Source organism: Aplidium turbinatum, chromosome 2 (assembly GCF_918807975.1).
Source record: "Aplidium turbinatum chromosome 2, kaAplTurb1.1, whole genome shotgun sequence".
Classification (NCBI taxonomy): Eukaryota; Metazoa; Chordata; class Ascidiacea; order Aplousobranchia; family Polyclinidae; genus Aplidium; species Aplidium turbinatum.
Genome location: NC_137473.1, coordinates 55,906,429 through 55,919,509, shown reverse-complemented (window position 1 = coordinate 55,919,509; position 13,081 = coordinate 55,906,429). Strand labels below are relative to the sequence as shown.

At 39.1% G+C, this 13,081-nt stretch overlaps 2 protein-coding genes across 2 annotated transcripts; both read left to right on the top strand.

Annotated features, from left to right (window-relative positions):
- The first annotated feature begins 503 nt into the window (after positions 1-503).
- LOC145764457 (uncharacterized) lies at positions 504-1,625 on the top strand. Its single transcript, XM_082576071.1, has one exon. It carries the CDS (start codon positions 504-506, stop codon positions 1,623-1,625), a length of 1,122 nt encoding a protein of 373 aa, XP_082432197.1.
- Positions 1,626-6,761: 5,136 nt separating this feature from the next.
- LOC145765072 (noelin-3-like) lies at positions 6,762-12,720 on the top strand. The gene is made up of 8 exons (XM_082576810.1): positions 6,762-7,067; positions 7,744-7,869; positions 8,378-8,507; positions 8,774-8,998; positions 9,865-10,010; positions 10,625-10,744; positions 11,206-11,361; positions 11,824-12,720. Exons 1-8 carry the CDS (start codon positions 6,762-6,764, stop codon positions 11,947-11,949), a joined length of 1,335 nt encoding a protein of 444 aa, XP_082432936.1. The 3' UTR covers positions 11,950-12,720.
- Positions 12,721-13,081: the final 361 nt, after the last annotated feature.

Below are 13,081 nucleotides of genomic sequence, written 5' to 3'. Positions count from 1 at the left end.
AATGGCAAACACTTGAAAATTCAAATAAAATTTACTAAGCAGAGGATTATAGAAATACTATGTCGGTGAAATCTAGAATAAACGCTTCTATTACATCATCATGCTAAACTTGCAATTGTGCAAAAATTTAAAGCAATCAATGCGGCAGAATAGGTGACAAGGTTTGGAAAAACTAGAAAAACCATATCTATGATCAAAAATGGGAAAAACCAACTGAAAAAGGTGATCTGGTACTATGACACTTCTTCAAATGGGCGATAGGTACGGTAGATCGCCCATTTGAGGAAGTGTCATAGTACCAGATCACCTTTTTCGGTTGGTTTTTCCCATTTTTGATCTACTTTCTAAGGGTTATAGTGTAATATGTTTTGATTAATGATGGACAATAATAACAATTTGTAATGGATTTTTTGGTTTAATATGTTCGTATTTTGCAGCCTAGCAAGGTAATACCTGAGGTTTTGGTCAGGCTCTGTTTAATTGTAAGTGCAGTTGATCACATAATGGAGGAAGAAAATGCTTCTGTGAAGTTTGAAGTTGCAGAAGAAGTCCAGTTTCCGGAATGTAGGGTTGAGGAAGATAATCTGACAAACGACACAGGCATACCCGAAGCTTTGGAGAAAAATTCTTTTCATGTAGAAAATCCCTTTTTCTGCAACATTTGTCAAAAATCATTCCGATTTAGACATGCTTTTGTGAGTCATAATAGAATCCACAACAACGAGCGACCATATCAGTGTGAGGTGTGTACCAAGTCGTTCAAGCATCGACACCATTTGACTGACCATCGTCGAAGTCACACTGGAGAAAAACCATATCAATGTACATTGTGTCCTCAATCATTTACCCAAAAACAAAATTTAAAAAAGCACATTGTACGAAGACACACTGGTGAAAGACCTTTTCGGTGTGACGTGTGTATGAAAGCGTTTTCTGGAAAAAGCGGCTTGATTATACACAGTCGAACACATACTGGGGAAAGGCCATACAAATGTGATTTGTGTACCTCAACTTTCACCCGAAATCCAGAACTTAAAAAACACATTTTGAGGTCCCACACGGGATTGAAATCGTATAAGTGCGAGCTTTGCTCTGAATTATTTGCAGACAGAGAAGAACTGGCAGCGCACAAAAAAACTCACTTGAATAAACGACCTTTTCGGTGTCCAATTTGTCCAAAAGTTTTTGCTCGTCTCTCTAACTTACAAATTCACGAAGAAGTTCATGCCACAGAAGGGGAACTCCCATTTCAATGCGATGTTTGTCTTAAAAAGTTTGCATACAGATATGCACTGAATCGTCACAAACCTATCCATTCTGACAAGCGACCGTATCAATGTGAAATCTGCTCCAAGACATTTGCTCAAAAGGTCAACATGGTTCGGCATCAACGTCTCCACACAGGTGAGAAGCCATACAAGTGTGAAGCTTGTTTAAAATCTTTTGCGTCCAAGGATAATTATAAGCGTCATCAGAAAGTTCACACCGGCGAACGACCCTTTCAATGTGAAATTTGCTTCAAATCATTTGCAGAAAAAGCTACTTTGAAGGGACATCAACAAATCCATGCAAAAACTCAAAATTTATCTTTACTTTACACTTTGGCTTCTACAGACGAAAAGTAATCGAATCACATTGTCCTCGACCTCATACCTTATATTTTTAGAACCTGCGTGAAACATTTGATCGCTTTGTGTGATTGATAATCTCAAGTATTGTGTTGATTCTTTCTTAGGGGTTGTAGGTTTTGTTCTTCTATGCTCCTTCTAGTAATGACAGAACGTGACTTCTCGCTGTGCTGCAGCATGGGGAAATGCAGTTTTTCAGATTATATATAGTTGTTTAAGCAATTGCTTGAAATTCTCTTTTAGCAATATGATCATTGCTTACTTCACAATGTAGATTTTAACTACCTGTTGTTGCCTGATGCTGCGAGTTCGCTGTGGTTTCTGTGTTGTTAGACGCCTGACAACACAGAAATTCAACAGGCAGCAGCCTCAAGCCAAACAAAAGAGCCGTATAAAAGAACTAATCACTGACTTCAACACCATTCGTCATAGCACATGACTAGGGAAGTGTGTTCCGAAAGCTCGTGCAATCCACTATTACCACAGCGAACTCGCAGCATCAGGCTAAAACAGGTCGTTCCTATCTACATTGTGAAAATAACTGTTTAAATTCTACAAGACATTTTCTTGCTAGAATGTAACCCCTTATTATCACTATTCCGTTCTGTTTACTAGACTCCATTGTGTGAGCTGCACATTACAAACATTGTTGTTTCATTGGCAGCTGATTATTTTAACTGATTTAACACAATTGTCATATATATTTGTTGCAGTTTATTACAATTTAAGTGCATTTACCAAATCAAACATAATATAAGTCTTGCGTCTTGGTTAACGAAACTTTGGTTTAAAAGCAATTGAATTGTGTAGTGATTGTTGTCACAGACTTCTGGGAGCTCAATTGACGTTTAAATAAGATTTTGCACTTTTGACAGTTTTCCTTCTTTGATTAAATTTATTTTACTTTGTGTTTATAACTTTCTTTTTTCTGAAAAGATGAAATTGTCTGAAGAATTATGCTACTTTGAAATTGAAAATAGCAGTTTTTCAGACCATTTCATTAATCAAATAGTTTTAATCGAATGATTTAATCAAGTAGATTTCAATCTAACATGTATGCTTATTGTTATCTGGTAAATATCGTGATTTGTCATCGGCTGCAAATCCGAGTGGTGAGAACCTTGAAACGGCAATCGAAAGGGCGCCGGTTCGACACCGCTCAAGAGCATGCGGCAGTGTCTGTGGCAGGACACTTCAAGGCATGCCTGAAGGTGGACATGAAGATTGGCTTCCTTGCCTTCACGTCCACTTAATCTAAATCTTCAACCAGCGAGTGTAAGCCTGTATACAATAAACAAACATTGTAATGTTGCAAAAAGTTCTTCGTGACTAGGACTGTGGAGAAGGATAACTGGTCGACTCCGGACATGTCAAAATCCCTCCAACTCCACAGATCTGTTTATGACACAACTAATACTATTTTGCATTATACAGATAAAATCAGAAACAAACCACCTTTCTATCACGCACTGTTTCATATGTTGAATTATGAATAATTTCATTTCTTTTAGTGGTTGTTAAAGTTTAATGATAAGTAATTTTTATGATATATACAGTAGCAATTGTTCATGCCGCCTTCAGTTATGAGAGCAAGAATCTTTCAAAATCTTATTCCTAATAAGAGTCTAATATTTGTAAGCATTTAGTATCTTGTTTCATATTTTAATGTATCATTCCTTTTTTGAAGTTTGATTTTTAATGTAAAATGTTTCTTATAGTTACTTATCTTATTGCTGGTGTGAATGTTTCTCCTTGGACACGGAAAGCTACCTCGAGTGCTTAATAATCCTGGCACGTATACTTATTTGTAGAAAGTTTGAACCGCTGACTCAAGCTTGGTCGCTGAGATTGACGGCGAGCGAAGTTATGGCTTGTTGCAAGTGCCGCTGAATGGAGAGCAGCTGTTAAAATGCGTTGCTCAAGCGCACACCCCGAGAGTCGAACCATCAGTCCATCACATCATCACACAATCTTGTCGTTTTTAAGTTGACAAAGTTGTTCGTTTAACAGACAAAGCTGTTGAAACGGAGAGTATGCGTTGTACTTGCACGTACGTTTGATTGAATACTGCAATTGTGTGTAAATCGTAGGTTTTAACGTTGAATTGTTAAATTACAATCTTGTCACCGCTTCACTATCAGTTTTCTCATGAAATCTAAACTTTTATTACACGTCTTGACTTGTAAGTTTTCGTCTGCTTCATATTTAGTGCGAAAAACACTTGTGGCTAATTTGATCAGGGGCGGCCATCATACTAATCCGACAGCCCTTGAAACCCCGAGTCAGAAGAGGCCATATACTTTCGATACATGGTAGAAAGTGAAATCTAGGTATGAATGTGCGCCACGTAGTTTAAACACACGTATGTAGGGCCGTTGAAAGGGTATTTTGGGCCAGGTACCAATGAGATCCTAGTGCCCCAAATCAAGACATTCATGAGAAAAACGCACTGTATCCAAAGAACACGTTTCATCATATTTCCGTGCACCTTGAAAAGGTTTCGTGCCCCTAAAATCATCTTGGCCCCAGGTCTTAACGTGCCCCCTGGACTCCCCCCCTGGCCACACTACTGCAGGTATGTGTTGCGTAATAGAACGCAAATCGTCAGCATCATCTTCCATCCACCAAATGGACCAGACGGTTTGTGTGTATTGGACGATAAAACCAGAGACTGGCTGCTCTTTGGTGGACTCCTAATGAAGCCCGAACACATCGCCAACATGAAGTAGTTGTGTAGGGTGGCCATTTTTTTACCAAGCTTAAATGTGTTTGAACTTAAACACATCGCCAACATGAAGTCGGCAGCAATGGCGAGTGGTTAGCGCGTTGGGCTCACAGTCGAAAGCCTGCATGTTCGACTCCAGTCACCCGCACTTGCTGTTGTTTCTCTGGGCAAGAAACTTTACGATAATTGCCTCTACCCAGTGATCGATTTCGAGTAATGGGTAGTACCAAATTTAAGTCATAAGTAAAGTAGACAACCGGAAACAGACATTGCCGTCGGCTGCAGCGTGGGTCAGGTGTACGTCGGAAGGCGTACACCGATGCATAGCGCTCAAGTCCGCTTTCCCGCAATGCAGGATAAAGATAAACAAACAAAGTAGTTGCGTAGGGTGGCCATTTTTTTACCAAGCTTAAATGTGTTTGAAGAGAGCTTTGGGTGTGGTTCAATCGAACCAGCTCCACTGTTTGTTTTGTAGACAATCTGAGTTCACTTAAAAATTGGTCACGCTATATCACTTGTACCGTAGTATAAGAATAGACCCTTTGGCCAAACGACCGAAGGGACGCTTGACAGTAGCCAGTGTTTGATCTTATCGTCCAACAAAAGCTGCTCACCTTTCGAACCAACGGTTACGACTGTTTGAACCTTTATTACCGTTGAGTGACAGCAAACCAGCCTTTTTTACACTGATTCAATTTCGGGGACGTTGGATCAATGAACGAAGATTGATTTGCCAGCCGAGACTGCTTGATACCTGCTGGGCGAATTAATGAGCTGCAAAACTCTTTCTCCAAGTTAGTCGCATGTAGTGCAAGTCTCATCTTTGGCGCAGTTTTAACCATTTCATTTCATCTTTGGCGCTTCAGTCGCCGCCCCCTACAACGTTTTAAGTTAAAATGAAGTTTTCTTGCCTTATTTTGTGGTATCCGAATTTTATTGATTAAGCGCCTGCTTTGTATGCAGTTTTTCCAACAACACTTCACTTATTGTCAATTTTTCAGTTGTTAGTTTTGGTCTCAAAGTACATGTTTGTTTTCGCATTCTGTCGCTTCTAACTTTTTCTATACCTTTGCAATGTTGTGTCGTTCGCTATGATGGCCGAAAATATAAACAAACTGAACGCAGACTACTGAAGAATATTAAATTGATTTTGGGAATATTTATTTTTGAACTAAACCCTTCAAGGAACGTGATTCTGGTTGCCATGTTCCATTTTGTGTCATTAACGTGCCCGGAACGAAAAAGGTAGTAGGCCTAGGCTACTACCCAGACAGCAAAATCTGTCATTTTTGCATTGAATTTGTTTGCAATGAACGTTGAATTAATGAAAAAATGACATGATTGTCGTCTGCGTGACATATGATATACATATAATCGACATATTTACATATATATATACCGGCATGCCAATGAACAGGAGAAGAAACTTTAGAGTCTTCATCCTGTGTGGTTCAACATCAGCATACCGATGAGATGTCCTCGCCCCGTCTCTAGAGCTGTTGAGAGGATAACTTGGCCGGTACCAATGGAATCCTCGGGCCCTAAATCAAGAAACTTTTGAGATAAACATTCAAAGAATACACGGTAGTTTCTTTAAGTTTCCTGCCCCTCAAATCATTCCGGGTCCAAACACTACTGGAAGTGATTCCTGTGTGTGGCTAAGTTCTGCACAACTCAAGTGCAGTAATGAAGTGCTCACAAATATTAATACTCCCTGTCATGTGCATTCGAACTTATATTTACGAAACTGTAGCAAATAATTAATAGTGACCTAACAATCACTTGGCACAATTCTAAGACACGTCGCTAGAAAACAAACGAATGCTGAAGACACAAACAAACAAATAAAGTTCACTGAGATTCCTATCGCTGGATGCGTCGCAAGTCTAGCAAACGTTTCTAAAAGCGTCACAACAAAAAACGTTTGAGAGCTGGTGACCGACTGTTTCCGCCTTTGATCCGTTGTTCCTTACAGTCGTTCCTGCAATGTTGCCAAGTATAATGCCCGAGGCTACTTTTGCTGCTAGTCTTGTTATAATTTCTTTGAAGCGTTGCTATCAACCAACGTTTGCTGCAAGGCCTGCTGAACGGATTCTCACAATCTTTAATTTTGATTTTTAGTTAGAAATTGGAAGTTTATAGGTATAGAAACAAGCTTAAGTTTATTTTAAAATAGACTATCTGTCTCTAAAGTTATCTAGCTAAAAATAAGATATATTGGCAAATGCAGTATTTTTTCTGTTTCCAAGTAGGCCGACTCTACTCAAAAGCGTTCAGATGATTATTTTTGATTCCACCAGATTTGGAATATTCTAAGGAAATTTTGGATTGGCCTAATTTGGCATGCTTGCATCGACAATTTCATTGCCGGTTGTGGAAAATATGCAAAAAATTGTTGCCCCTGTGCAATGAGGACACGAGTTTTCATAGCTGTGGTTGCAATTATCAATGCGCTGCAGTTGACCATCTATGTCCATAGGCAAATTCAGTTGGAAAATGTTATTGAAAAAGCCGAAACTGAGTTGAAAATAATGAACAATGAGAACGAAGCAATTAGAGTTGAAATTGATGACGCTTTACAAAGTCACAATGTCACCTCTAAACGCATTAAAAATCAATTTGAAAGTGTTAAAAATCTTTTAGAAAATTCAAGAAAAAACTTTATCAGAATAAAGGGAGTAAAGGAAAAGGCTGACGAAAATCTTGAAGAAAAGGTAATTTTTTTTTGACCATTTGTTCTCAAAGCATGCACAGTATAGGCTAAAACTTTTTCTTGAAGTGTTTTCTTCATTAGACCTAGCCTCCCTAAATATGCCTTTACAAAGTAGTAGCTTTTTTATAAGCTCAGACTTAGGCTACTAGTCGAGGCGATATAGGCTATAAGTTTTAGCCATATTTCATGCAACAAATTTATCGGCTACTTGGCCGATTGGTAAGACCGTTTGCCCGACTCTTGAAAGGTTGTCGGTTCGACACTCCTCCAGAGCACACGGTTGTGTCTCGACAAGAAAATTAATGACGTGACAAAATAATGGGAGCAGCTGACTCGATGAGTATCAATAGCCAATATATCCTTTCGCTAGTTGTCTGTTCAATTGCACCGATGATCGTAGTGTAGCTTACACTATGTTGTCGCAACGAGCGCAAAATAAACTGTAATTTATCTATTATTGTTATTATGCGCTGAAAACCACACATCGTATTTACGCTTCAGCAAAGCTATTACTCAGACAGAAAATCAAGTATTTTCACTTTGATTCGACGTCTGCAGATTCGACGATCTATGCAACGTCAACAATAATAGGCCCACCAGGTTTTCAACAACACCAAGTTTACTGGGACATTGCCATTCAATTAAAGCAGAATTTTGACCACAGCTTCATTTTTCAGATTGTGGAAATGGCCATGTTTTTGGACATTCGTCTTGCTCCAGAAAACATTGAAAGAGCTAACCGGATTGGGACTAAAAAGAAAAAGGGAGACCGCGTTATCGTTGCTCAATTGTCCAATCATAATGTAAGTTCTTTCAACAAAATACTTGGGCCGACTTCGTAGGTTCTACAACAGGGTCTCCTGTAACAATCCTGCTTCTGGTGCTTTTGTTAGCCGACTGAGCGCAAAATGTTTCAGTTTTAAACATTCGGTCAAGTTGATTGATTGAAAAATGTTTTTTCTCGTACTGATAAAGATTTTTTGAGACCTTAATCCTGGCAGCTTTGCATCCTTTTTGGTGTAGAGACTTTGAACAACTGATCAAGCCTAGATACTAAAATCGACGAAGTGAATAGTTCTCCTACTTTGACCTCAAGCACGTCATAATGTGCAGTAGGCCTGCGCGTTTTCGTGACTTTTATCTTTTCCGAGACCTCTGCCATGTTTGGCAGGTATTGTTTTGTTTTGTTTATGATAGATAGAAATTAAAATAAACTGAACCGATTTTAGTTTCTTGATAAGTTATGAAGCTTCGTTTCTTTCAAAAACGTAGAGGCGCAAATATCAAGTGAATAAACGTTTTTGTTATTAGTTGAAACAGAAGTTGATTCGGAAAGCTTCCACCCTCTCCGGAATGATAGAGTTCTCCATACAGGACGATGCAACCAGTTTTGTTATGCCTGTCCCTGTCGTTGCCCATGAACCTAAATCGTCTGTCAAAGGTTGGAGGACAGACTTTCCAAACCATTTATTCATCGACGTTTGTAGAATTTATTGAACTGTTAGATTTATGTTTTCAGAAATTTTTGTAAAAATACTTGTTTTTTTCTAAACAAATATAAGTGTCTTTTAACACAAAGTAGATGAAATATTATTTTCATAAGTTAAAAAAAAACATATCCAAGGTTTGTAATCTGCTTTGCAGGCTATGTTGCCTTTTCCAGGAATTGAACCATTGCCTCTTCATTATGTTCTTCTTCCATTGTAGATTGTGGTTATCTTCAGTCGGTAGAAAAGCCAATTCTCAAAAGCAAATCTTCGACGATATTCGGGGCCTGGCTGCAAGACCCCACCATCTCGGATGTCAAGAAAAGTCCCATTTGGGTTCTCCCCCATTTTATGGAAAATCGAGTGGTTGAGGAATACTCTTCTTTGCGCGACCTTGCACACAGGCGCCCTCGCGCGACGTATGAACTACCATATGAGTGGGCAGGTAAAGAAAAACCTGAGATCATGTTATGGCTATCTTTTTGTATCCTGTTCATCCAGGCTTATGCCGGTTGGTTGAAGATTTAAATTAAGTAGACTGGAAGGCAAGGAAGCCAATCTTCGTGTCCACCTTTGTTCTTAAGTGTCCTACCAAAGACACAGCTGCATGCTCTTGAGCGGTGTCGAACCAGCGCCCTTTTGAGTACCTTACCAGGCCTCTCACCACTCGACAATGCAACCGACTAAGATTATCATGAATCAAATATATGTGGATAACTTTATCAACTCACCAAATCATGTTAAACCCGCTGAAATTACTTTGTTTTATTTCTCCATGGTTCAACAAAGCAAACTCTCTACCAAAGCTTTATCACCAAATCAATACACAAATTACACCGTTTGAAGCAAGTTGGGCCCGGTGCCAATGTGAGGCCCGGGACTCATACAAAACCTTTTCAACAAAAACAATAAAATTCCATATAATACTTTTTGTAGTTTCTGAGCCTTCTGGAAACATTCCGGCCCCTTAAAATGATGCAGACCTCGAGTTCAAATGTACCCTTGTACCTCCCTTAACTCGATCTACTACCACCTACACGTTCCACAATTTCACGAAAAGAGTTTTAGGTTGACAAATGAAATTTAGATCACCTCACAACATTAAAACTTTAGAGCAAGATCACATGCAGTACTACCACCCGAAAGACTTTATAATTAAAGATTTTGAGGTATTTCCGTACTGCTTTAACATGATATTAAAAGGCTTGGGTCACAACTAAAAAATTAACCTCACCCACAAATAGTTGGTAGGTCATATACAGTCAATACTCTCACCAGTGAAGAGTCATAATAAGTTATTGTTATCCTCAGGTACCGGGCATGTTGTCAACGATGGATACCTCTATTACAACAAGTACAACTCCTCTCTGCTGGTGAAGTATAGTTTCAAGGAAAAGACAGTTGAAGTTAAGAAAACCCTCCCAGATGCAGCGTATGCTAACACAGCCCCTTACCAGGTCACATAACTCCAGTTTGGGCGTGTAGGCAGAAAATGATGCTATATGATGTTATATCTTGGTTATCTCTAGACTAGATCGTAGTTGGCATGCAACAAGAAAACAGACAAATCCATAAAAAAAATTCTGATAAGTTTTATAAAGATTTTAACGTTAGCCTGCGTACGTAAAGTCCCCACTAAGCTTTTTATTTCACTTCAAATATTAGACAGACTTCTGATGAAATTTCTAACCCTAGAAAAAAACACTTGATTTTGGGTCATAGACATATTAGCCTACTATTACTGCAAATTTATTGCAGACAAAACTTTGTCTATTGTTATCACACAAAAACAATCAAACCAGGCAGATAAGATCAATTAATGATCGAGATAAAGAGCCTGCTGAATGTTTGAAATAGTCCGATCTGTAAAAATAATCATATAATTCATCAAAGACATTATCAGACTGTTGCCGGAGATAATAGCGCTGGATAAAGGAGAGAAGGTGTCAAAAGTAATAACATTACACTGTCGTCTTCAACATGTCATCTTCAGAGAGGTTTAATTAAACTCATATTATCGCTTTTTCCAGATATGCCACAAGCTTGAAATGTAGTTTTGTTTTGCATCTAGTGGTCTGGGGCGACAGACATTGACCTTGCTATGGATGAGCTGGGACTGTGGGCAATCTACGCAACCCCGGACAACGCTTTAGACATTGTAGTTAGTAGTCTGGACCTGGTCACTTTGGAGGTAAGTAAGTAGCCTATGTGGATAAAAAGGATCGCTCTGACACCTCAGTAGATATCCAACCGGATTCTGGAAAAATGCAAGATCGAACAATCATCATACAATTCTTGTCGCGTGCGATTGAGCAACTCTTCTATCAGCGGAATTTAATTTGCTGATAATTATTCACAAAGGAACTGCATTTCAATAACAAGGGAAAACTTTAACTTACTAATTTCGATGACGTGAGCTTTGGTCTTTGAATCAATAGTAAAACCGCTGCAAATACGCAAAACAAAGTCAGGTCAGAGGCTTTTCCAGTCCAAAGGTAAAAATGTCAACAAGCATGACATAAACTCTTGTGGTTTCACTTTAAATACTTCGTAAGCAATGTTTCTGACGAAAACGAAAACATTTAATAAACAGAAGTCTTTGTCTTTTTAACGGTCTATAATCGTCATGCATCTTCGTTTGTTTTTCTTAAGGTTTTCCAAACGTGGCGAACGAATTGGCGCAAGCAGTGGAGTGGAAACGCTTTTATGGCGTGTGGGGTTCTCTACGTGTTGAAGAAGTATGACGAACCTGACTCCTCCATAAGTTTCATGTACGACACCAACACAAAGACATACAAGCATATTGATGTAAGTCCGCCCTCTTGGCTCAGCTGTTACGCGCCCTACTCAAGATCAAGCGGCACTGGTTCGCGTCTCGGGATGTGTGCGCAACTGCGCATGTATAACGCATTTCAGAACTACTCTCCATTCAGCGGCACCTAGTGGATGGAGTCATTCCCCGGCAACAATTATACTTTAACAATCGAAAAACTTCACTCTGTCAATCATGGTTCACGTCCTGCTTCAGTGGGTTAAAGGCTTTACAAGTAGGCTCTGCTAACCTGCCAGATCAGAGGCTTTGCCAGTCCGAGGATAAAGATTCTAACCAACCAATACAGAACAATGCCTGCTCGCCCAAAAGAAAAAATCTTTTTAAAGGATGCCCAAAAACTAGAGCTCTCTTGTCTTAACCACCCTGATAAGAATACAGTTGTGGTAAAAATGACGCCTTAGTTGTGCTTAATTAGATATGTTTATTTTTATGTGTAGATTTCTTTCAAGAATTTGTACGAATGGAACACGATGCTTTCCTACAATCACAAGCTGAAGCTACTTTCCGCCTGGGACAGAGGATACCTCGTCACATACAACGTCACGTTTGACACAAAACCTTGAATTTTAAGTTGCCGAGCAAAGAAAATCGTTTTTTGGTAACAAAAAAAGAAAGTAGGCTCATTAGCGTACTCTCTGATTAATTATTCATTTCTTGCTACCGCACAATAGTTAACGCGGCACACAATCCCGGCTTTTTTTCAAATCCAACTTTAGCCATGGTTTTAGAATAGGCTACAACAGGACATTCCAAGACCTCTGAAATTTTTATTTAAAATTTCCGTCCAAACACAAACCTACAGAAATATTCGTGCACTGTACGAAAGAGCAAAATGCCTGTGAAAGTTTGAAAATGGATTTTAAGTGGATATGGTTGTATTTCGTTTCGTCATGATATATTATTTTGGCAAATGTTCTGGGGTAGGTTGGCATGTCTTTCCTCAGGCCAGAGCCGTTTAGCCAACGTATATAGCATACGTTGTTGTTGTTGCCACCTCTACACCACGTTGAGGAGAACGGTTGGACTTAGGAAGAGGTACATAAGGTACAAGGTACCATAAGTACAGGTATCACAAGGTACATACAGTATTGTTCAAATTAATTGAAACTGTCAAGAAAAACAGGCTGAATTTGTATTTATTTGGTTTATTGTGATAATTTAACAGATGTGTATAGTTTAATACCTAATGTGGCCTCCACCTTCTTTCAATATTTCACGAACACGGTTTGGAACTATTTTTAGGTGTTACAATAATCATGCTTTTATTTGTCAAATAGGTCAAAACCTGCAACACAGAACAGTAGTGTAAAAAAAATCAACTGTTTTTTTTCGGTAGAAAACCCTGACATTGCAGTATCTGATTGTTTGCAGTTATCATTGCAGTTGTACACAATGACATCCCGCTTAAACAAAAAACTCGCAAAATTTAATTTGGGTTTCCCCGCCCTTTAACGTGCGTTGCTCAAGCGCAAACCCCGAGAGTCGAACTTGCGCAGCGTGATCTTGAGCCGGACGCGTAGCCACTGAGCTAACTGGGCGGACATTTCTCTATAACATTTCTCCACATTTCCTGAACTTTGCCCACACAATATAGGCCTAATGCCCGACAACAAGTAGCAGCAGTAGCAGGGACTCTATCCACTTTTAGAATTCGGGGGGGTGATTTTTAGACAGTGGGCTAAAATCATCTTAGTC